We start from the raw sequence: 25,450 nt of genomic DNA, 5'->3' as shown, positions 1-25,450 counted from the left end.
TATTCCCTATGCTGTACCTTCTATCCCTGTGACTTATTCATTCCATTACTGGAGGCCTATATCTCTCACTGCCTTTTGCCCATTCTGCCTATTACCACTCCCTCCCTCTGGCAACCTTAATTTTGTGTCAAGTATAATTTTTTTTTAAATATTTTTTTTCCAACGTTTTTTATTTATTTTTGGGACAGAGAGAGACAGAGCATGAACGGGGGAGGGGCAGAGAGAGAGGGAGACGCAGAATCGGAAACAGGCTCCAGGCTCCGAGCCATCAGCCCAGAGCCTGACGCGGGGCTCGAACTCACGGACCGCGAGATCGTGACCTGGCTGAAGTTGGACGCTTAACTGACTGCGCCACCCAGGCGCCCCATCAAGTATAATTTTAAATACCTTGCATTTACAAAAGAACATCTGACAGCTTTTCACTTTGTGTTCCTAGAACATCTCACGTAACACATACCACATTCTGCACAGCGCTATAATTATTGGTAAATATACCTTTTAGCATTTATATTTTACTGTCAGTGGTTGTAAAAGGGCTACTACATCTTAGACTTGTAGCCACACTCTTCCCCCTTGACCCACAGTGTTAGCACAGTGTGTGGTACATAGAGAAGGCAAAAGAAATTTATTGTAGGTGGAACTGTGTTTTGAAATTGACTGATTAAATTCTTTATATCAATAGCGAGTCTTTTTTATGTGTAATTTTCTTGTTATATGTGACTTAATGAGTCTTTAGTGCCTTTTCTTGGTTTTTCTTCTCTGTGTGTGTTTGAAGAGCTTTGTTTCAGAGATGTCTTAAGTGGAAATCCCTTTTGTATGAAACTGATTGTTTTGGTAGTTAATAACATAAATTAGAAAACAAAATATCCCAGAAAGTTTCCTATTTTTTTTTCACTGTTAGTAGGCAAGCAATAATAGTTTGTCTTTCTATAGGTTATGAGCAATCTTGTCTTTCAAAGTATCTATTAAAATTTATATGGTTTGGGGCGCCTGGGTGGCTCAGTCGGTTGAGCCTCCGACTTCGGCTCAGGTCATGATCTCACTGTCTGTGAGTTAGAGCCCCATGTCAGGCTCTGTGCTGACAGCTCAGAGCCTGGAGCCTGCTTCAGATTCTGTGTCTCCCCCTCTCTCTGACCCTCCCGCATTCATGCTCTGTCTCTCTCTGTCTCAAAAATAAATAATCATTAAAAAATTAAAAAAAAATTATATGGTTTAATTATTGCAATTTTATTATATATGCCCCCATATTAGCACATTATTTTGGGGTTGTGGGTGAATGATAGGTGGGTGGTGTTACTGGATTGTGAGGACATGTTACCCTCTTTAAATAATAGCTTCTATTCTCAATTTCTTTCCTCATCTCTGTTTACCCGATAATCATGAAAACAAATTCCTATGCTCAAATACAATGAAAAATATCTGAGTAGTTGTGGTTTCGTGTCCTGCTATGATATCTTAAAACAAATCATTGTTATAAATAATATGCATTTTCTTATCTTTTCTATAAAGTAACTTTCTCCCACTGTTTTATCATTGTGGAAATATATAACATGAAATACTATTCTGATTTCCACTAAAACAAGAATTCACAATAGTAATACTCATATTTCACTATGGAAATAATTTTCCCTGTTCCTCCGAAGGATACCATGTTACAATTAGTCTGGTTTCCTTTTTAAACATGTCTTCACTTTTCTCTTTGCCCCTCTATGTCTACCTAATATATCCATGCTGTTCCAGGTTCTCCACTCTTCACAATCAAATGACATATTTAAGGGGCGCCTGGGTGGCTCAGTCGGTGAAGCATCTGACTTCAGCTTAGGTCATGATCTTGTGGTTCGTGAGTTCGAGGCCCGTGTCAGGCTCTGTGCTAACAGCTCAGAGCCTGGAGCCTGCTTCAGATTCTGTCTCCCTCTCTATCTGCCCCTCCCCCACTCATTCCCTCTCTCTCAAAAATAAATAAACATTTAAAAAAATTAAAAAAAAAACATATTTAAGAAAGGCCTAAATCTTTTTGGGAAACTTGCTACATTGGCCCCTTCCTTTGCTCAGTTAATACCCCTAATTATCCTCTTACATTTTCTTGTTTATTTCTACTATAGAGAGAGCAAAGAACACTGGTGTTGGAATCAGACATTTGGTTTGGAATTCTTGTTGCATAACATTTTTGATTTTCTTCCTCAGTAAACATGAAATCATATTATCTGCTTTACAGATTTGTATGGAGAATTAAAGCAGATAATTGTATAATATCCAGAACATTTCTTGATATATGATAGGCACTAAAATAATTAATAAAATAAATAATTAATAATTAAAATAATGAATAAAATAAATAAGAATATAATTTATTCTCTTCTTTATCTTGTAACTTCCTTTCCTGTGTTCTGTTTTTCCCATGAGTGTGAGTTGTGAGAAAAATTGTTCTCCTTCATCTGCATTCTCCGTATCTGCCAGAGTTAGTATTTAGTATATATTTTTCAAGTAATGAATAAATAATTTGCCTAGTGGCTACCCACGGTTATTTCCAGTGGCAAAGTAGTTCTGTGTATATTTATGTGTTTGTGTGTGTCTTTGTGCATACATGCATCTAATGCCATTTTTGACACTGGTATATTCAATGGACTTAGAGGAAAGAAAAGAAAAGACATAGTAACTAAATGTTGAGAATAAGGAAGTATTGTTTACTTGGTGGTATATCAGTCAGTTTTAGTATCCATTTTTGAGTGCCCATTAATTATCACATGTATATTAAATAATGTTTTAAGTTAGCAATTTTTTTCAAAAGTTATTCTTTGAAAGCGTTAAACACATAGCAATTAAGAATAAGTTCTGAATGATTTCTTTGTCAGAGTGTGAATAGGAGAAGGAACGAAAATATTTCACATGCTTCCCTTTCCACATACCTTCTCTTTTCTCTCAACCACTTCTTTTCTCATCAATCCTATTTGTCAAAGTAAAATATTATTGGACTATCTCCTGTGAGCTTCATTTTCTTACAATGTGTCTGTGAGATGAAACTTTTTTTTTAATCTTTGTGTTCAGATTTAGTGTTCTTGGAGCCTGTCTATACCATAGTGAGTCAAAACATTTTTGAGCCAAATTATTGAATGGTCTTGCTTCTTAATACATACATGTTAAAAGGATGAATAGGATAATGTTGAAAACTAATGAGATGTATAATAATCTGAACACATACACTTATGTTCTAGACACTGTTCTGGGCAGTACATATTTTTACGTATATAATTAAAGATTCCCAATTTTAGCTCATTAAATGTTCATATAGGCATATGAATCAACTAGGGAAGTGAGGCACTGAGGGTTTAAATGACTTGCTCAAGCAAGGTCACAGTACTGGTAGAGCTAATAATTGAAATTGGGTGGTCTTGCTCCAGAATCTGTGCTCTTAAGTGCCATGCTATAAGTAACAATGCCAGAAATTCACATAAATCTGTGTAGTTTTGCCTTATAACTAAGGCAGATATTTCAGAAATGTTTGGAATTTATTTCATCGGAATGAGATTTATCAATACAGGCTTCAATAAACTATCTCTATTTTATATAACCCTTTCTGGAAAACTTTTAAATTTATACGCCCAAAATATGAAATTGTTTTAAATATTGGGTTTGAAATGCGAACTCCTTTCCTGATAGAAATAAATTTCATTATATGGAGATTTCTATAGGGCTTTCTAGAAGAGAGAGAGAGAGAGAGGAGAACGACCCAGTTTGTACTGATTGATCCGTTTTAAAGGTGCTGACTGTGAAAAACATCTTCAAAATTTGGGTCACACTCTTTCGGTATTTTTACTTCTTAAGATAAATCTGTGCAGTCTTTAAGAGAAGGCAGCTCTATCAGTTTGGTTCAGTAAAATAACTTTCTTAATGCTTAAAGTTTTTAATGTCTTCCATACATATTTAAAACTTTTAAGCAAGATTCCACATCTTAAATTGTAAGATCCTGAAGAATCATTTCCATGTTTTGTTCAGTGTCCTATCCTGTGTTCCTAGCCCAGTGCTTTGTATTTCAGTGGATATTCAGTAAACCTCCTTTGAATGAATTAGCTATATTTAAGCATAAGTACTTAACATAAATCTAAGATCTTCATGGATTAATGTACAAAGATGCTTTGGAAAATAATATAGTTAATATTTAGAATGATTTCTGAATTGAATATCAGGGACTAGAATGAAAGTAAGACTCATACATGTAACTTTTATTTGTTAACTTGTAGTATATGGTGATCAATGAATCTTATGGTAATGGTAATGAATGAATTTTTTGCTTTATTATTCTAATGTTAGTAAAAAAATAGGTTTGTGGAAAATTTTAAATTTTTTTTTTTCAACGTTTATTTATTTTTGGGACAGAGAGAGACAGAGCATGAACGGGGGAGGGGCAGAGAGAGAGGGAGACACAGAATCGGAAACAGGCTCCAGGCTCTGAGCCATCAGCCCAGAGCCCGACGCGGGGCTCGAACTCACGGACCGCGAGATCGTGACCTGGCTGAAGTCGGACGCTTAACCGACTGCGCCACCCAGGCGCCCCTGTGGAAAATTTTTATATAAAATAAACCCCAACTCTATACATATTAACAAATTATACAAATCAATTGCTAATTTATTATGGTACAAATTGATATAACATATTGATATTAACTTTTCCAGCGAGACTGAATTATTTCTTTCAGTCAGTTTGGAAGCAGGGAAATAAACTCTGTGGTGATATATGCATAAATAGTGTCCTGCAGGTTACTTCCTCATTTTTATATATGACGCCTTAATAAATTAGAATGAAGGGAGGGAGGTATACAGATGTTCAAGTCAGCAAATGAACTTTCAAGGAATTAAGATGAGAATATGTGTATTTGATAATCCATTTTGTTTTCTTGTTTGCAGGATTCAAATTTGGGATACTGGTGTTTCTGTTTTTGAGGATTTTTTTTTTTTTTTTTTGAGGGAAAGTTGTGTTTTTTTTTTTTTTTTTTTTTTTTTTTAAATCATCGGTCTTGGAATACAGAAGAGGAACCAGAAATACGCTCATTTTGTTTCACGCTGGGAACACTCAGTTTTGAGGCACTCACGCCCGAGTTCACAGCCATGTGGCCATCACAGCTACTAGTCTTTATGATGCTCATAGCACCGATCATTCAAGGTAAGACCTTTACTTAGATTTTTGTGCGAAGCTTCATGTTGTCCCTATTTGCACTGGATCCTTTCTTGTAAATCTTTGCTCCATGATTTAGCAGCTTTTGCCTGCATAAATAGAAGTAAATTAAATTAAAAAGGCCATAATATGTACCATGAGCTGCAATAAATACAACTTTGAGTTTCATTTCTGAAAGTAGCTTTTGAAATGTATTTTTTAAAGAATTCTTGCATGTTTTACTATTTGTTTTTACCACACTTGTGGAAAATCAGCTGAATTGTTAACTATATCATTTATTCTGAATTCTTTGGCCTTCCTATTTTTGTAATTACAATACTTTTTAATTTAATAACTATGTATATTTGAAAGAAAACACCCCCAAAATCTGCTTTCTTACACCAAGTAATCGTTTGTTTCTGAGTGTTTACTACTGTGTTCAGTCTTTAATATACAGAATGCAAACTAAACCTCTCATTTAACCAAAAATTGTTTCTTTCATATACCTTTTCATGCAAAGAAAGAAAAAAAATGCCAAAATGATATGAACATATGCTGAAAGATAATTTTACGGAAGAAAACTGATCACCTTATAAAAAACTGTATATTTTGTTCATTTAGACATTTTGGTATTTATAACACAAATGTGATAGTTAAATGATCCATCGTTGCAAATTTTGTGAAAGATAATTATTTAATGAATAAGAGAAACTCTATACGGCTTAGTAGAATATTCACTGAATCTTTCTAAAAACTGGCAGAGTCTACATACATATGTAGCTTATTGACAATTTAAAGTCTTCTACTAATTATCACTGGTTTTGCACTAAGATGAAAATGGTACAACACAGTCACTCTCTCATACATTAATGGCAATTATAGCAAAGAAAGGGACACAGCTGTATTTACCACTGCTTAGGAGGTCTCAGAATAGTATAGTGTAGCAAGCACCTGAAATCAATTTTTAGCCTCTTTAGCTCACTTTTGGTTTTTAATTGACTACAAATATCTGTTGTAGTTTATCAGGGATGCAATTCTGAATTTGGCACATATTCTTGTGTCAACCTGAATTACATTCTGCCGTCACTATAAAAACTGGATAAAATACCTTCTGTGTCTTTTGACATTTTTTCCCCTAAAGTTTCCCTGGTTTAGCACATGTTTTCTAAAGTAATCACTACAACGTAAGGTAGTGCTTTATTAAAGACATGAAAGTAAACCTGTACAACCATCTAGTTTTAAATGATGCAAATTCATCAAAAATTTCAAAATGTTTCTTTAATCCATATACCGATGGAGAACTTACATTCACATAATAGGGTACATATATCATTTTGTGGTAAGGGACAATAAAAATTCTGTCCCTTTAAACAAGTGTTTTTCTAATTATCTGTATATCTAAAGATTATTCTAATTAGGTTTTTTGGTGTTATAAAGATGCCTCACTCATAAGGTTATTCTGAGGATTAAATGAATAGCATGTGTAGAGAATCTAGCACAGTGCATGACAAGTATTCAGTGTTTGAACATGTTAATTTTCTTCATCATACTATCTGCCTCACTAGTTTATTTTTGTTCTCAATGTAACAACTGGAAATTAGCTAACCATAACAGCTATTTCATCTGATGTTGATAATCAGAAAAAAACAAAAAAACAAAACTCTTTCACTCTATATGTATACATAAAATTCATATGTAAAAAGTCAGTCTAAAGATATACTTGGTTAGGGGAAGGTAGATTAAAAATAGCAGAAATAGACATTGTAAGAGGCTCTCTTTTCAGAGGTGAAATTTCTGATTTCTAGAAACTGATACCCACTGTGTATTTCATTTGGCCCCAAACATGGCTGAGCCATAGATCATGGGACTTGGATTTGGACCTGTCTCACCCCCCTCCCCACCACCACACACACACACCCATTCACACACTCATCCTCTCTCTGAGTAACTCTGAAAAGTATTTAAAAACTCCTAATAGAGCAAATAGAAAATTGACCTGGTATATAAAATATGTTGGGCTAAAACTGAAGTAATCCTTTCCGCTGCATGTGAACTACTTTATATTATCTTGACTTTGAGCCATATTATGCTACATAATATAGAAGCTTTCTATTTATAAACTTTATCCTTATTACCTTGAATAGGAATTTTAAAACTTCACACCTGAAAAAATGCAAGTCAGTTTTGTCTGTCTTCTATAGAAGGCCTTCTCCACTGCTTTTGTGATGCCATTTCTGACTTGTAAATAAAGGGCTTCTTCATATGAACAGCCTTTTGGAACCCAGATTGCTTATAAATAAATTCCTATGCATGTACCTTTGATCAGTGTTGATATTAGAAGATAGACTTTTTTTTTCTTTTTAGAATCCCTACCAATCCTGTCTTAAAGGAATACCACATAACTTGGAAATTTAGACAGCTGAGTTAAAATGATGTCACAGTTACAGAAGGACGTACTCTTGTTTCCGAAACATCCCCTGGTAGCATCTCTTTGCCTACTGCTGTTGAGATGTCCAGCTTCATTTGCTACTCCTGACCATAGAGAATTAAGTTATCTGGGTATGACCTGAATTGCTTTTTTCTCCAGAGCAAATAATAATGATGGCTACTGATTTCATAGCCATGAACTTTAGATGTATTAATACAATTAATCCTCACAACATTCTCATGGGTTTAATATATTTACTATTACAGTAAAACCTTCGTTTGCAAGCATAACTCATTCTGGAAACTTGCTTGTAATCCAAAGTACTCGTATATCAAAACGAATTTCAAGAACCATTGGCTCAGTTGTGATCATGTGACGTGAGATGTCATGTGCTACTCATATTGCAAGACATCATTCTTTTTTCAAGTTAAAATTTATTAGAAATGTTTGCTCATCTTGCAGAACACTCACAGAACAAGTCATTCACAATCTAAGGTTTTACTGTATTATCATTATCATTTTTTTACAGTAAAAACATTGACAATACTGAATGGTAAAGGAACTTGACTGAAGTTATACAACTATTATGAGACCTAGATGGGATTTAAAATGAAGGACCTGGCTTCTTGAGCTCTGGCCTTACTGCCAGTAGTTAATCAATTACTATGAAGGCCTTTCTTCCTTGCAGAGCAAACCATCTCAATTCTTCTGATCATTTGGGAGAAGGTGAGGCAGACATGCAGATCCCCTGCCTCTTCCATGTTCTGGGCACAGGCAGATGGGGCTTTGGAAGTCTCACAGACCTGTGATGAAATTTCAGCTCTGCCAGCTACTAGTTCTGTAACCGTGTTACTTGGTGAACTTGTTGACAAATATCCATTATCACCCAATGTGAGCCAGAAAACTGGGCTAGCTACTAAAAATATGGTAGTAAACAAAAGATTTTAATTCTTCCCTCAAGGAGCTAACAGCAACTTAAAAATTTGTAAGCCTGCTTTTTATCTGCAAGCTTGAACATTTATTCCCTCAGAGTTATTTTAGAAAATAGAATAATATCTATGTATAGCTTCTAATGTAGTACTTGGCTTTGGTAAATCTTTCTTATATTTTTCTATTCCTAACTACCTTGAAATGGAGCTAACACTCTGAGAATTAGATAAGAATTCCAAATTATCTTCATCTTACTGTGAGAATTGAAATACACTTTTTTTTGGTACTTGAACCTCTCCATTTAAGTTTTTCCAGTATATTCTCGGTGCTAGTTTCTAAACAAATTCTCAAGCTGGTATGCATGAAGGTTTAGTATATAATTGTCTATATATAATAACGTATTATAGTATATGATTGTATATAGTTGCAGTGGTGGTACTACATAACTGGTAATATATAATTGTTGGTGGTGCGTTTTGTGCCTGATTTCCACGTGGGTAAAATTAGAAAGTAAGCTAAAGAATAAATCTGAAAAGTGTTTACGTTAGTTGAATAATCTCCATGTTATCCTAGAAAGTCTGGCCAGTGTTTGATATAGGAAAACAAAATTAATCAGTACATCCACACTGTATATGTATATATACACAATTTTTAAGGTAGGAAATGTCTCTGGTTCTGTGTTTATCTGTTCATATTTTTTGTCTCTGTGTACCTCTGTATTTCTCTTTTTTTCTGTTTTCCATGACTGTGCCCCTTTCCCATACAGCCATAAACCCTTATCTATAATGCAGCGAGACCTGGCAGAAGTAAAAAGAAACCACTAAAGCAGATGGCCAGTTTTTTGCTGTTAACTAATGTAGTGTAGCATGAAGATAAAGGATTTTTTTTGTTGTTGTTGTTGTTCTATTGATGTGGTTGGGAGCAAGGGACAAGAAGGGAATTGGAGAACAATAATCTGATAATAACCTGGGCACTAGGGCTTATTATGATTGGCAGTAAAGGAAGACCAATGTCCAGTGTGATACAAGCCACAATGGATTGAGAAGGTGGTTGGGGTGTTCAGATATTTTAACCGTATCTCCTCTTGATTAAATTGTACTTATAAACTGCATCACAATTGAAAAGATAGAAAACAGGATAATTGGAACTTCCTGTGGGTAAAGGGGAACAATGTATTTATGGTACCTCTGCATGCAAAATGAGGCTTAAAAAAATCCTTCTCTAACCACCATATGCATATTTTTTCTGACAGTCTATTTTTTAAAGTTGCATGTGTATTTATATATTTGTGGACTTTATAGGCTGTTTTTTATTATGTTCAAGGAATTAATTATAATAATCGGCTATTAAGAGCAAAACTGTTGATCATACCCTTATATATTTAGTACTATATTTTTATGTAATTTGCATTTTATTATTAATCTGATTTTTACAGTTATAATACTGTTTAATGTGTCAGTGATTTAAAATAATATGCACATTTCTTAACTTCTAATAAAATATGAAGCTTGATAAAATATAAAAATACATTTCACTGCATAGCATCTTGCCATATAATTCTCTTTATGAAGTCATATTTTATTGATTGTGAAAAAGTCAGCTTGACTTCTAAGCTCTGCTTAACTTTGTTATTTTTAGAAATTAATCATCCTTGGAATGTTTAATGTTTGCCAGCCTAGATAATTTGTAATACTCCCAGTAATGCCACTATGTTTATGGTCAAGTATGTTATACAGAAAAAAGGTCTTTGTCATGGTTATGATATATGAGGCTACTGTGGAACACATCCAACACCATCTGCATTACCCACTTGGTACTGAATTTCAAAATATATATTTTGTAAGTTAACTGCAATCTCTAATATCACAATATAAATCACAAATACACATAGATGATAGCTTTCTTTTATAAGAACGTGTTCAGAAACCTTCCCTACGTACTCGGTATGCAGGTTAGTTATTGGAAAAGAACTTTTGCCTTTGCACTTGCAAGATGTGTTATATGTGAATTATATGGTACTGATACTCTATGAGTAACATGTATTTACTGTGAGAGCGAAATAGCATTTTCCTATCTTCAGATTTTAGGTCAGATTATTTGGGGGTGGTTAGGATCATATCTTATTTTTTATATTTCTTGGCCTTGGGGTTGACCAGGACTGCAATAGGGTAGTTGTACTCTTGGTGTAGAGTGAATTAAAAAACAATTGGATTACATAACTTTTAAATATCTACTTATTTTCCTCTTGTTTGCATTGCTAATTACTTTCATTCTCAATGTAAGAATAAGTGTTTTCACATGTATAATTTCATGTAAGTAGCTATAATACATATTTCATGCATTTACTTCCTCCATTCTGATTGCTAAATGGTTCTTTAATGACCACTCAAAAAATTGAAATGCAGTAGTTGAAAGAGTCTCATTGATTTGTTATGTAAATAAAAGACAATATATTGTATTATGATCTATTTTAATTTGGCAGTTTAGAATAAGACCTTGTTGAAAAATAGGCTCATTCATTCTTTACTTGTTTTTGAGTTTTTTTTTTAATGTTTATTTATTTTTGAGACAGAGACAGAGTGCAAGTGGGGGAGGGGCAGAGAGAGAGGGAGACACAGAATCTGAAACAGGCTCCAGGCTCTGAGCTGTCAGCACAGAGTCCGACACGGGGCTCAAACCCACGAACCGTGAGATCATGACTTGAGCCGAAGTCGGACGCTCAACCGACTGAGCCACCCAGGCAGGCACCCCTGTTTTTGAGTTTTTAACTGATAAATTGAAAACAAGTAACTTACATTTTGTTAATAATTACATTTTGTTTTATTTCTATACTTGCCCTATATTGTTATCATAGCAGGAATTAGGTCCTTTCAATATAGAAAATTGTCTTCCTATTAAAAAAAAAAAATCTATCTGAAATGAAACATTTGACCAAATAAGCTAGGGTAGTTAAGGATTTGCCAGAAAAATTTGATAGTTGTATTTACAGAAGTAATAGATATGAATCTTTGTATAAAATAGGCTCTCACAATGACATTTGTTAAGCTTTAGGTGTTTATTTCATCTATACACACTATAGTTTGTGGTGATTTGAATGCCCTGAAGTCAAGGTTATAGCTTACTGGTAAAGTACAAGCACATAGTCTCATATATCTCTTTGTTTGTCATTGCCAGTGTCACCTACTTTATTGTCAAAGTAAGTCTCCTCATACAAATTTAACTCAGAAAGCAAAAATCCAATAATTCCATGACCCAATGATATAATAAATATTAATGTTTATTAGATTTTCCGTGTAGTCGTGTATGTGTATATATTTTTTAAAATTGGAATGTTAGAAATGAAATTTGTCTTTCATTTTGATTTAACCTTAAAATGTAGATATTTGTGTATTGTATTTAAATTTAAAAAAATATATCATGTAGGAGCCATCGGTTACCTAACCATATACTGATAGCTCAAAAGTGAAGGTCATTGACATATTGCCATTATAAATAGCACTATAAAGGAACACACCTGTACATAAAATTTGACTATATCTTTGTATCCCTAGGAGAAAATCTCTTGAGAAATAGAGAGTGAAAAAAAAAAGACTTCTTTTTAGGTTCATTAATAACTATCTTAAGTCAATGTTAATAAATTATCAATGCAACCTTGCTTGTTATTAATGCAGTTGTTTAGAACAATTCCACAATTTTGGCTACTGTAATAATGAACAATACAAATGAGAATAAACATTCAAATGTTAAGATATTATTTGCCAGGTATGATGATGTATTCAGAGAATTCTAAAAAGAAAAACTTTCTCAGAATAATGAGAACATTTACAGTTCAGATATATGATTCTCATATTCATAAATGATTTGAGTCAAAGCAGCAATGAAATGTATGACTTACTTAGGAAATATCATAGGAGGAAATACATAGAACTTACGAGAAGAAATGTCTAAAACTTTACTGGGAGTTATAAAAGAGAACATGTAGGGGCACCTGGTTGGCTCAGTCGTTTCAGCGTTCAATGTCAGCTCAGGTCATGATCTCACAGTTTGTGGATTCGAGCCCCACGTCAGGCCTGTGCTGACAGCTCAGAGCCTGGAGGCTGCTTCAGATTCTGTCTCTCCCTCTCTCTCTCTCTCTGCCCCTCCCCCACTCACACTCTGTCTCTCTCTCAAAATATAAATAAATGTTTAAAAATTTAAAAAAATATATTTAAAGAGAACATGCAACATACTATGTTCCTGAATGAAAAGACTGAGTACAACAACAGGAACGAATATTGCCAAATTATTTTGTATAGATTTTTGCACTACTATATTCAAAGTACCAATATGAGCTTTTCTATGTAGAAATTCAACAGAATTATTCTAAAACCTATATTGAATATTAAATAAGAAAACTAGTAAAAATGAAAAAGAATAATAAGGCGCTTGCCCAAGTGATCATAAAAATATATATTGTACAAATACAGTAATTAAAGATAAAAATCTCAAAATTAGGCAAAGTGATCAACTGTAAAAATGAGATCCATAAAATAGCACTGCAGTTTATATGTCTGTATGGCAATGTGGTATGAAGGACTCCTCAGAAAATCAATTGTCTAGTACTAAAATAGGGATCAAACCAATTGTGTGTGTGTGTGTGTGTGTGTGTGTGTGTGTTTCAAAGTATATATTATGAAATTTCTGGAGAAAGTCCTCTTTGAGTTATCTACTTTAATCTCCTTTTTTGAACACCGTATTAAATAGTATAAAGTAGGCTGCAGTCACAGCAGATTCCTAAATTAATAAAGGTTTCCAGAGAATGTTTCCTTGTTCACCAAACATTCCAAAGCAGGTAAGTGTTTCTGATCAGGGCATGTGTATATGGTGGGAAATGGTAATAGATGTCATTCTTTTGCTCTCACAGTTATACATAGAACCAGTCTAATATCGTGAAGCTTCCAAAGTCATTCTGAGGGTCATTGCCTTTCCGGTCTGCAGGGAGGAGCAAGGAGAACTGTGGAGATTCTAATCGAAAATTTTTATGGATATGCTTGGAAGTAGTGCACATTACTTCTGCATCCATTTCCATTAAATAAAACTCCATAGCTACACCTATAAAGGGGTCTGAAAGGTGTAGTCCTCTTGAGATAAAGGAAGCTATGTATAAAAGATACCATGTAGCTTTAACAAAGAAAAGTGGATCTAATGCACTAATATAGTTTTTAAATGTATAAATGGAGGGATTTTTTTACAGCTTTATTGATACATTTAATATATCATAAAACTCACCCATGTAAAGTATGTGGTTCAGAGGATTTTATTGTATGCATAGGTGTGCAGCCATCAACACGGTCAATTTTAAAACATTATCAGTCCTTCAGAAAGAAACCCCATACCCATTAGTGGTCACACCTGGTTTCCCCTTTCCCAGTCCCTGGAAACCACTAATCTACTTTATATTTCTATGGATTTGCCTATTCTGGACTTTTTGTATAGGTAGAATTGTATCATTTTTGATCTTTTGTGACTTGATTATTTCACTTAACATAGCATTTTAAAAATTTATGCTTATCATAGCATGTATCAGCAATTGATTCTTTTTCATTGCCAAATAATATTCCTTTGTGGCAACATACTACATTGTATTTATCAGTTAATAGAAATGTGGATGATTCCTACTTTTTGGCTATTCTGCATAATGCTGTTATGAAAATTCCTGCACGAGTTTTTGCACGGACCTGTTTTTACTTCTCTTGGGTACACGTAGGAGTGAAATTGCTGAGTCACATAATAGCATTCTGAATACTGCTAAACTGTTTTCCAGAGTGATTTCACAATTACACAATCCAAACAATATGAAGCGTCTCATTTTACCACATCGTCACCACACTTGCTATTATTGGCTGTCGTCTTTACTTTAGTCATCCTAGTGAAGATGAAATTGTGTCTCATTGTAGTTTTGATTTGCATATCTTTAATGCATAATGATGTTGAGCTTCTTTGTTTGTGTGTGCTCTTTGGTTGTGTGTATATCTGACCTGGAGAAATATTCAATCATTTCTTAATGACTTTTTATTATGAAGTTCTGAATGTTCTTTATAGAAATACCTTTTATTAGAAAAGAACAGAGAATATTGTTAGAATATATTTAGATTTAAGAGTTCTTTTGACTGCATAGTCTAAGAGAAGCTTTTTGCCTGGATTTACCCACTTAAATCTCATCTATTTTATATTCACTAGGAAATCATATACCGTTTATCTAGCCTCATGCCTCCTCCCTTTTACTTACATATTTAATTTCTAGAAATAGTGCATTAATTCAGATTTTTATTATGACAAAAACTAGTAGTTGACAGTGATTGAAATTTCACTCTAATATGTGAATTATATAGCAGTGACTTCTATACAAAACATCAAGGTAATTAATTGGATTCTTCTGGTAGTATCCAATTACTCTTGCCTAAGAACATGATAAAGAACATTAACCTTTAATCCTGGTGACCAAAAGTGTTTCTGTTTTTGGTCTAGTCTGAATTCTAGTCTTTCCATATTTTGGAAATCCTCTTATTTATATATTTTTGTATTTTCATTCAAATAATACTGTAAATATTGAATCTTTCATTTCATTTCCATAGATACTTTTTCTCTAATATGTTCTGCAAACTACTGGATGCTTTTTAATCTCAAGAAAGTTATGCAATTCATTATTCTATCAAATCTGCATATTGTATAATAGTGACTTTTGGAGCCACTCACATCACAGCTTTATTTTTTTTAAAGACTTATTTTTTTAAAGTAATCTCCACACCCATTGTGGAGTTCAAACTCATGACCCCGAGATCAAGAGTCAGATGCTCTACCAACTGAGCCAGCTTGGCACCTCCTGGACCCACTCACACTGGAGCTTTAAACAAACAAAGATGAGAATCAGAAGAAAACCTGAGATTTTATATGGCAACAATCCTAACAAGTTTGCACTATTTCAGCATACTAGGCTTATCTGAAATGTTACTATTTGAGAAGAAAAGATGAGGAGAAAGCTAAATAAAGATAATGCATGATTTATAAAGGTTGCTATGGTATAGCTCCTGCAGTTTTAAGGGACCATGAATGGAGGAAGATGTCAACATATTTAGAAGTAATATTTATGTGAAGCCAGAAACTGAAGTTTACAATATTGTCCAATCTAAGTTGCTTTTAGAATCCTAATTTGCGGGGCGCCTGGGTGGCGCAGTCGGTTAAGCGTCCGACTTCAGCCAGGTCACGATCTCGCGGTCCGTGAGTTCGAGCCCCGCATCGGGCTCTGGGCTGATGGCTCGGAGCCTGGAGCTTGTTTCCGATTCTGTGTCTCCCTCTCTCTCTGCCCCTCCCCCCGTTCATGCTCTGTCTCTCTCTGTCCCAAAAATAAATAAAAACGTTGAAAAAAAAAAAAATTTAGAATCCTAATTTGCATGCCCCTATTGAATGAAAAGAAAGATTTCAAAACTTAGAGTCTAATTGCAATTCTGTGACTTCCAAGGTATGTGACCTTAACTAATGTGATTCACAGTTTCCTTATTTGTCAAAGGGATAATTAGGCCTACTTTGTTATAGTATGAGGATCAAGTAAAATAATGTATAGAAAGGCCCTAACACAAAGCCTCACACATTTAATCCTGGGAGAATGTGGTCATTAAAACATACCTTTTGGAATTAGAATTTAAAAAACAAATGACCTGGATAGTAAGCAAAATTTAAAATCCAACACCGTCTTGGGGTCACTTACTTTCCATAGTGTTTTTCAAAGACTGCATTGTGTATTTTTAATCCCCAAATGTGGCAGTTTCTCCAATTATGAGCCTACACATTTGTACACACATTCTATCTTTATATTCAGGACTCATCCACTGGACTGTAACTAAGTCTTTAATGAGTTACTAATGAACATCTTAAGCTTAGTTCAGCATTTAAAAAAATGTTAAAGAGTGTTGAAAAGCTATTCAGAGTGCAAGCCTGTTGCTTTTAATTAGACTATAAACCCCCCAAAAAATGTCCTGTCTTCACTATTCATCCAAGGTTGAAAGAAATTGAATAGTGAGTGACAGATATACTCTGACTTTGGTATTATTAGTTTAATGTTAAGGGGGATAAGTACAATGAGCTAAATCAGAGAAATTATTATCTTGATTAAATGCAAAGGTAAAAATAATATGTAAAACCAAAATAGCATTTTACAGTGATTGAATTTTTTCTCCCCTCTACTCAGATGACTTTGAAATATTATTGTTGTTGTTGCATTAGAGGATAACAGATGACATGAGGAACAAAATGCAGATGCGATTAGATTATGTTGATCATGTAGACAACCCCCCCTCAAAAAAAAAAAAAACAACAAACCTTATATATTCATAAAAAGAATGAACAGTTGGCTTTTACCTATTACCGCTTCTCACCAATCTGTTGGAGGTACCATGAAAGTAGTAATCATAGACACAACCTGAATTAGATCAGGACTATTCTTTTCTGTAGCTCTTGTGACAAATCAACAATGGTGGCAACTATTTTGCAACGACCCTTTCTTTTCCCTTTTGATAGTGAAGTTGGTGAAACCATGCAAACTTTAAGGGCACATGATTTAATAATGAAGACAGATAATACATAAAATTCAAAGCAGCAGGCTAGTATGATGCTATCCCTCTGGGGAATGCTGCACATTGGGCTAAAAGGGAGCCTTTCAGATTAGTCACAATAGCTCAGGACAGTGGCAATAGCTGTGATAGCCTACATGTTTTATAGTTTACAGGCTATTGTTAGGACACAGGTTGGATGTCATGCCTCTGCACTGAGATAAAAACCACTGTGTCAATTTTTAAGCATAGGTGTCCAATAATAATCATACTCTATGTAAATACAACCAGCATAATAAAATAGATCATTTTAACATGCTAGCCTGTTAATGTATCTGCTTTCTTGTTAACCAGCATTTAGACATTCATTTTGTGTGTGTGTTGAGGAGGGATGGTGGGGGTAAAAACCTCTTAGGACCAAAAAAAAAAAAAATAGATAAAATTTTTTCACTCTTCTCAACCATCTTCAGAGATAACAGTTATGATTAACTTAAGATAGGAAGAACTCACTAACAAGATAGATTTCTGTCAAAATATATGTTTTTTTCATTTTTAATTTAATTTTTTTAACTTACATCCAAATTGGTTAGCATATAGTGCAACAATGATTTCAGGAGTAGATTCCTTAGTGCCCCTTACCCATTTAGCCCATCCCCCCTCCCACAACCCCTCCAGTAACCCTCAGTTTGTTCTCCATATTTATGAGTCTCTTCTGTTTTTGTCCCCCTCCCTGTTTTTATATTATTTTTGTTTCCCTTCCCTTATGTTCATCTGTTTTGTCTCTTAAAGTCCTCATACGAGTGAAGTCATATGATTTTTGTCTTTCTCTGACTGACTCATTTCACTTAGCATAATACCCTCCAGGTACATCCATGTAATTGCAAATGGCAAGATTTCATTCTTTTTGATTGCTGAGTAATACTCCATTGTATATATATACCACATCTTCTTTATCCATTCATCCATCGATAGACATTTGGGCTCTTTCCATACTTTGGCTATTGTTGATAGCACTGCTATAAACATTGGGGTGCATGTTTCCTTTCGAAACAGCACACCTGTATCCTGTGGATAAATGCCTAGTAGTGCAATTGCTGGGTCGTAGCATAGTTCTATTTTTAGTTTTTTGAGGACCCTCCATACAGTTTTCCAGAGTGGCTGCACCAGCTTGCATTCCCAAAATACATGTGGCCTTCAATGGTTTTTCCCACACATCAAGTATCATTGGCACTGATTCAGGGAAAGTGCCCCATTACTAGTGTTTTAAAGATTTGTAAGGAAGGAAATTATTGACTTTACAACATTCTGAAAGCGTCGCTTCCATACCATTAAAGTTTTAGTATACTTTAACAGGGAAGTAGACACAAGGAAATTAAAAGAAAATCAGTATTTTCTGAATTATAAATTCCAGAGTTTTATTTTTGTGCCATGAATTTAAATCCGTTTGTATTATGTTTACAAAAAAGCAGATATTTTTAGTTAGAGAAGAAAGTGTATTGGTTATTACTCCTCTGATGAATAAGATATATAATACACATTCAATTTGAATGAAAATAATGTCTTCATGTCAGAAACTGCATTTTTAAAATAAATTTATATCCCCAGAAACTTTACTCTGTGCTTACTCATTTTAACCAATGCTTGAGGTATTTACACCACAGTATTACAATCTAGATGGCCGTTCTAATGAACGAACCACAGTTTTCCCCACTGTGTTTAGCTTTATTCATAATCAAGTGTTTGACCCTCCCACTATTTTCAGAATATCATCCAGCTTTTATATCATGATTGTTCAGTCTTCTAGTGACAGTTTAGCCAGAATATATTTTATTTTACTGTAATAAGCTATGTTGTAGAGAAAAATAATAAAGGGCCCTACTTGGAGGGAAATTGCTTACCCACATAGGGCGTACCAACACTTCATGAAGCATTTCGGTCTGGAGAAGTCTATTGAGTTAAATTGAGTAATATCCTGGTATACTATGAAAGTTGCTTCATCATACACAGGTGGGTAATTCATCACTACAGAACCATTTTCTTATGAGAACCAGAACTGAAACAGATTTTTCTCTGTGTTGGAACTTCCATGTTGTAATTTCTACCTGGTGGCTTCCTTGTCAGTTGCTTGAATTGAAACTTTTATGACTATTGTTAGAGATTACTACCCAGCCTATAAAGAAATTATGCAGCTGTCACATACACCTTAGGGAGAAATCAAGAAAGAAGTAATCTTCTTATATGGCCAAAATGAAGGTGCTGAGGGAAAGGTAGAGCCTTTCAGTATGCATAAGGAAACAAAATTGGAAAAATGCCTTTACCGACAAGAAAAGGAATGAAAGCAATAGTCTGTTTGTCTGTCTCTCCCTCTCTCTCTCTTTCCCTCTCTTTCTCTCCACTCCCTCCCTTCCACACTTCCCTACCCCTCCCTCTCTCCTCATTATGTATATTGCACTGAATTTGGATTAGACATTCCTTATCACTCAACCATTTGTTGTAAGTATTTCAGTATAAATTCTAGCATTTACATAGCACTTTGCAGTTAGCTGAACACTTATGCACACAGTAGCTCAATGAATACTTACAATCATCCAGTGAATCACAGGTAGTAGTATCAGTAATAAGATGAAAAAATAGATTCAGAGCCATCAGTCTAATGATGCAGTGACATTTCAAATAGTTGTTAGAAGAGAAACTCAAAAATTTCCTAAACATCTCATGGAGGCTTCTTCCCATGACATTTTAATAACCTACTGAGCATTTGCCTTATTTTGTAGAACTATGATTTAAATGAGAAATAAACAACTTATGGAAGAATGAGCTAGAATATTATAAAACAAGTAAAATTTTTAAGTTTAATTTAAGGAAGAAAACAATATTGTGTTTATGTAAACCTAGATATAATAGTGAAAGGTAAAATTGAACAGTGGGTTAGGGTCACAGTTGTAATTATAGTACTGTTAAACTCTTACGAGGCTCATAATTAGCTAATTATTTTAAAAATATGGTAAAATATTGCTCCCAAAGACAAAAATAACTTGTGAGAAAAATCATTAGTATATGAAAGTGAAATCACTAGTAACTGATAAATATGCTCTGGTGGGGTTTTGTTGTTAGCATTTCTCTCACCTTAGAAATATCTTAGCATTACAGTTCATGGTTTTGTCTACATCCCATGGTCATTATTATGATCAATAGATGTTTTGGGGGTAGAAGCTGAATCATTGACTAAATTACAAAATTATTCATATAAGGAGAACAAGAAAACAGAAACAGTTGAAATTGGTTAGAAATAATTCTTATTTAGTATTTTTATTATTTATAAGTCAGTATTGATCTCAAAGTATATCTCATTAAAATATGATTTTTTATATTTATTTCAATTTAAAGCTCCACAGATATGAAAATTCTGGTACTGCCATCATATATACTTAACATCTGATGTGCTTATTATTTTTCCTTTTTTTACTACTTGCCTTAGGTTCACCCTGAACTGTTATTCAGGAGCTTTGATGCTGTGATGGCTTTTGATATTTGGAGACTAACATAAACATGGGAGAAATATTTTGATCATTTCAGTACATTGTGAAATATTTCATGTCTGCCCCCTAGGAAAACAAAATCAAAGTGTTTACATAGTAAAAAATCTGAGTATGAATTGATTATGTAGATAATTTGGATATGGCAATGACTCATATTACTTATAAATATTAAATATTATCTATGATTAAAGCAATTCAAATTTGTAAAATATGAGTGAATCTCTCTGTTTTAAAAATAAGAAGTCTTGGGATATCTGGGTGGCTCAGTTGGTTAAGCATCTGACTTTGGCTTGGGTCATGATCTTGGGGTTCATGGATTCAAGCCCTGTGTCAGGCTCTGGACTCTCAGCCCAGAGCCTGGAGCCTATTTCAGATTCTGAGTCTCTCTCTCTCTCTCTTTCGGCTCCTCCCCTACTTGTGCTCTGTCTCTCCCTCTCCAAAAATAAATTAACATTAAAAAAATTAAAAATATGAAGTCTTAATCAGATATGCAAGTTTTAAAGGGGATAAGATGAAGTCTGTCTCTCTCTCTTTTTGAAGAAGGTTAGAAAGAAAGAACAACACGATATATTGGCCTTATCATTACCTCCTGTCCCCAAACCAAAATTACCTTTGAGACATCTTTGTGTACATAAACAGAGTTTGAAAATGTGGTCTCAAATGGAGATGGGAGGGGAATAGGGTGAGAGGGATGTACGTGTAGGCTTCTAAATTATCTTCCCCCTTAGTAATCTTGAGAAGAGAAGAGACATTTAGAATGTAAAGGTCTCCTCAAATATGCTTGAAGACAAGTACCTTCCAGGAACAACTTGATGTGTTTTGCACAGCCATTGGTGTAGAATTTAGACAAGTGGTTGGAGAATGCCAGGGTATAGATATCACCTTTCTTTTTTTTTTTTTTAATGTTTTTATTTTTATTTTTGAGACAGAGAGAAACAGAGCATGAACAGGGGAGGGGCAGAGAGAGAGGGAGACACAGAATCTGAAACAGGCTCCAGGCTCCGAGCCATCAGCCCAGAGCCCGACGCGGGGCTCGAACTCACGGACCGCGAGATCGTGACCTGGCTGAAGTCGGACGCTTAACCGACTGCGCCACCCAGGCGCCCCTAGATATCACCTTTCTTGACATGAGGAAGAACTTATTGTTTCAGGTAGAATTGGGTGCCCCAAGGACAGACCGAGCTTCTGATCACTGCCTCTTCGCATGAAATTTGGGAGTTTTTTAAACAGGCATGCTCCAAGGATTATTAGCTAGCATTTGATTTGAATGATTCTTTCCAGACTTCAGATCCTGTGCTTCTAATGGAATACCAGACTTATAAACTCTGATGTTTATCTCAGAGACTTATTTTTATAATAGCTTCGGAAAGACAAATTAGATTTATATTTATAACTCAAATAAATATTTCCCCAGAAGTCATACAATATTTTAACAGTAACATATACAATATTTTAAAACAAAAGTTCAGATTTTGGCTGTGTTCTGTTAGACCTTGACCATGTGGGCAGTGTAATAGCTACTTCACTTTTGCTACACTGATAGGTGATGCTGGATTCCTTTTATAGAGATGATGAAGTTAAAGGAGAGTCAGATCTGCAGATACATAAAATACTCCAGTTTCATAGAACAAATCAGAGTCTAATTTCCTTCAACTTAACAAAGTCAAGTTAACTTTCCAATATTTTGTATTCCTCAGTCTCACTCCATGAAATCATTTAAATCTCTAATACAAACCTGTTCCTTCTAGGTCCCTAGATTTTGCTTTCTAGTGAGTTTGAGAATGTTCTTTTTTCTTGTTTAAGTGTATATTCTTTCCTTTAATACAGATCATATTATATTTTTCAGCTGATGATGGTTTCACCTTTTATGCATTTTAAACATGTGTTATTCTCTACTTACTGTAGAGATTGACCTTTTTTGAAATAATCTCTAGTTGAGTAGAGGTCACTATTGCCAAGTCTTTTTCCCTATCCTGCCTTATTCTTCCTTCCCAGGGACTTCATTCAGTATGAGCTCAGGATCTAGGTGTTGCTTACCTCTCTGATCTCATTCCAAACCATTCTTCTCCCAGCCCACTGCACATAGATTCATTGTCCATTGTGTTATTCCTTGAATAAACTGTGGTGGTTCCAACTTGAGGAATTGTGATAGCCTGGAATGTTCTTTACTCCTGATTTTGTTGTGACTAGCAAATTCCAGTCTCACTGAGATCTCAGTTTAAACTTTACTCCCACAGATAAGTCCTCCATAAAACCCTAAGCAGAGTAGCCTTTACATATTTTCCTATTTAAACTTTCTGTAGATGACTTACATTTATAGCACTTAAAAATTGCTTATCTGTTTGTATATTCTTTTTCTCCTATACCAGAATGGATGATTCATTAAAATAGGTACATGGTCTGTTTTGCTCACCAACATCTTCCAGCACCTAGAAAAAGACCTGGCACATAATGCAAACTTAATAAATATTTGTTGAATGAACAAATAAGTGCATGCTCCATCACTCCAAGTGTTCTTATATGTTAAATTGCCTGAGGGCGAAATCTTTCAACTCTATTATAACCAAAGCTTTTAGGAAAATGTAGCTTTATCATCTGTTGCTCATTTCCTTCCATAATACAGTTTATAAAGATTTAGGGCAAACATGCCTGTATGTATTCACGTAAAAAATAATATAAAATTAGTCACATTTTGGGCAATGAGGGCGGGATATTTAGAAGTCAAAAGATCAGAAAATAACATCATTGGAATTAAACATTAAAGGAGATAGAGATTTTGATTTTCACAACTTTTTTGGTCTTGAAACTTGTTACCTTCTTTGGCACCTTTTTCATTTACACAATCTATCAAAATAGCATTGAGATTACCTTTTGCCCAGATATTTTAGTACTTATCCATTATAATGAGAATAAATAAAAGGGCAATGGTAAACTTAGTTATATTCGAGACTAGTTATATTCGGAACTATTTTTTTTTTTATCATAGATGGATTGTTTGACAAATTTCTTAGTATTATTTTTGCTTTCTGTAAGGGCCATATAGTTCCTGTGATTTGGGAGGGAACATGTATTTCATTCTTAATTTGCAAATTTTATATGTCAAGAAATTATAGTTCTACTTTATAAATTTATAGGATTAGAAAGATGATTATAAAATTCTCTTGCATTATTGAATTTCCTACTTTCTCTCCTGACTGCTGAATGATAGCCATATAGCATTATTAATGTGTTTTTAAATATGCATGTTTGTTAAAAAATAATTGTGTCAAGCAAAATCTTTTTCCTTGTAAACTCTTTTCCTCTCTGTTAGTGGGGGCATTTTCATTATCATTCGTGTTTATCACACTAGTTGGAATTAGTGTAGAAAAATGTGTATTTCCTGTACCAATTCACCAGCAAAATAAAATCCTGTACTTAAATAGCTCTGTTTTCCATAGCATACAGTGTATTACTGTTTTGTGAATTATTAAAAAAATCCTATGTTTACAATTTTATTTTTTCATTATTGTCTTGGTCTTCCATATTGATTCATTTATGTAATATGTACCATCTGTCAGTAGAATCACTGTGTATTTAAATGGCAAAAATGTTTGTATCTCCTTTTCACCTTAATGTTCATCACAGATCTTAATACAGTCTTTCAAAAACTATTAAATGATCTGAAACATATAAAACAATCCATGTAAATGTAACAACACAACACACAAAACAAAATTAATAAAGAATAAATAAATACCTCTCTGAAACTTTTGACACCCATTATCTTATCAAGCTTTTTGCGTGTACTCAGTTCACTAACATTTTTATTTATACTTGCAGACATTAGTACCTATAGATTTACAGTAGAACACTGTGAATCTATAAAATATAAAATGTATATTTTCTCAAGTAGCTTTCTCTTGAAAATTGTGTCTAATTTTCCAATCATTGTCAGGGATTAGGATGAGGTGTTTGGCTTATTTAAGATCGTGATTAGCTAGGACAGAACTGCACAGTCCATATCACAGTAGGGACCAGGGGATGTGTTCTCCTCAGCTCCGGGGTTATCTGAGCGGGTCCTGGGGTGGCTGGAGTCCAGGGACTATGGCCCACAGCAGAGAGCAGCCTTGGGAATAGTCTCTAGCCGGGCTTCTTTGCAGCCAGCCTGAGCTGAGCGGAGTCTGATGGTGCGCCCTGCGGTCCCCGCAGGTGGCAAGCACAGTGAGCGACATCCAGCCCTCGCTGCCCCACTGCGACATGCTGAGCGCAGCCCAGGAGGCGCTCTGCCACCCAGACATCTCCTTCAGCAGCCAGCAGCCGAGCGTGCCACTGCTCATCGTGGACAAGGGCCCCGTGGAGCTACCAGAGGAGTTCGTGGTCCAGGTGCCCAAGGAGCCCAGAGTGCAGCCCAAGGTGCGGCCAGCGGTGGGGAAAGGGGGCTGGGGGTGGCTGGGCAGGGACTCCTAGAGGGCTCAGCCCCAGGCGGTGCCCCAAATGTGTCTTCTCATTTATTGACTATCTGCATCCACTCACTGTGGCTGATTTAATGGACTTCGTGGTCTCCTAGCAGTTTTTCAACACTGCATGCTTGTTTGACATTAGAGACTCATCATTACGTCAAAATGTTTGACTTTAAATTTTTGAATGGGTTTGAACTCTCTTTGCATTATCACAGGAAATTTAAAATTACTTTTAGTGACAATTTCAACTACTGTAAAATGTGATGGTTGTAAAAGATAAGTTTTAACATTTCTGATCATCTGCTTGTCTGAAGAAAAAAATTCTCATCAATGGAAGCTAGCAAGATTTTGAGGAGAGTGTGATGAAAATATCTTGGTTG

At 34.7% G+C, this 25,450-nt stretch overlaps 1 protein-coding gene across 10 annotated transcripts in view; it reads left to right on the top strand.

Annotated features, from left to right (window-relative positions):
* The window catches only part of ADGRL3 (adhesion G protein-coupled receptor L3), an 820,040-nt gene that overhangs the window by 298,405 nt on the left and 496,185 nt on the right, over positions 1–25,450 (top strand). For 9 of the 10 annotated variants that reach the window (XM_030313793.1, XM_030313791.1, XM_030313786.1 and 6 more), the window contains exons 3-4: positions 4,903–5,158; positions 24,820–25,023. In XM_030313793.1, coding sequence (XP_030169653.1) covers positions 5,104–5,158; positions 24,820–25,023 — 259 coding nt within the window. In that variant the 5' untranslated portion in view covers positions 4,903–5,103. The remainder of the gene's footprint in view (positions 1–4,902; positions 5,159–24,819; positions 25,024–25,450) is intronic. The other variant, XM_030313795.1, reaches the window with a different exon arrangement.

The sequence above is a fragment of the Lynx canadensis genome, chromosome B1 (assembly GCF_007474595.2).
Source record: "Lynx canadensis isolate LIC74 chromosome B1, mLynCan4.pri.v2, whole genome shotgun sequence".
Classification (NCBI taxonomy): domain Eukaryota; kingdom Metazoa; phylum Chordata; class Mammalia; order Carnivora; family Felidae; genus Lynx; species Lynx canadensis.
This window is presented reverse-complemented; position numbering and strand designations above follow the sequence as displayed.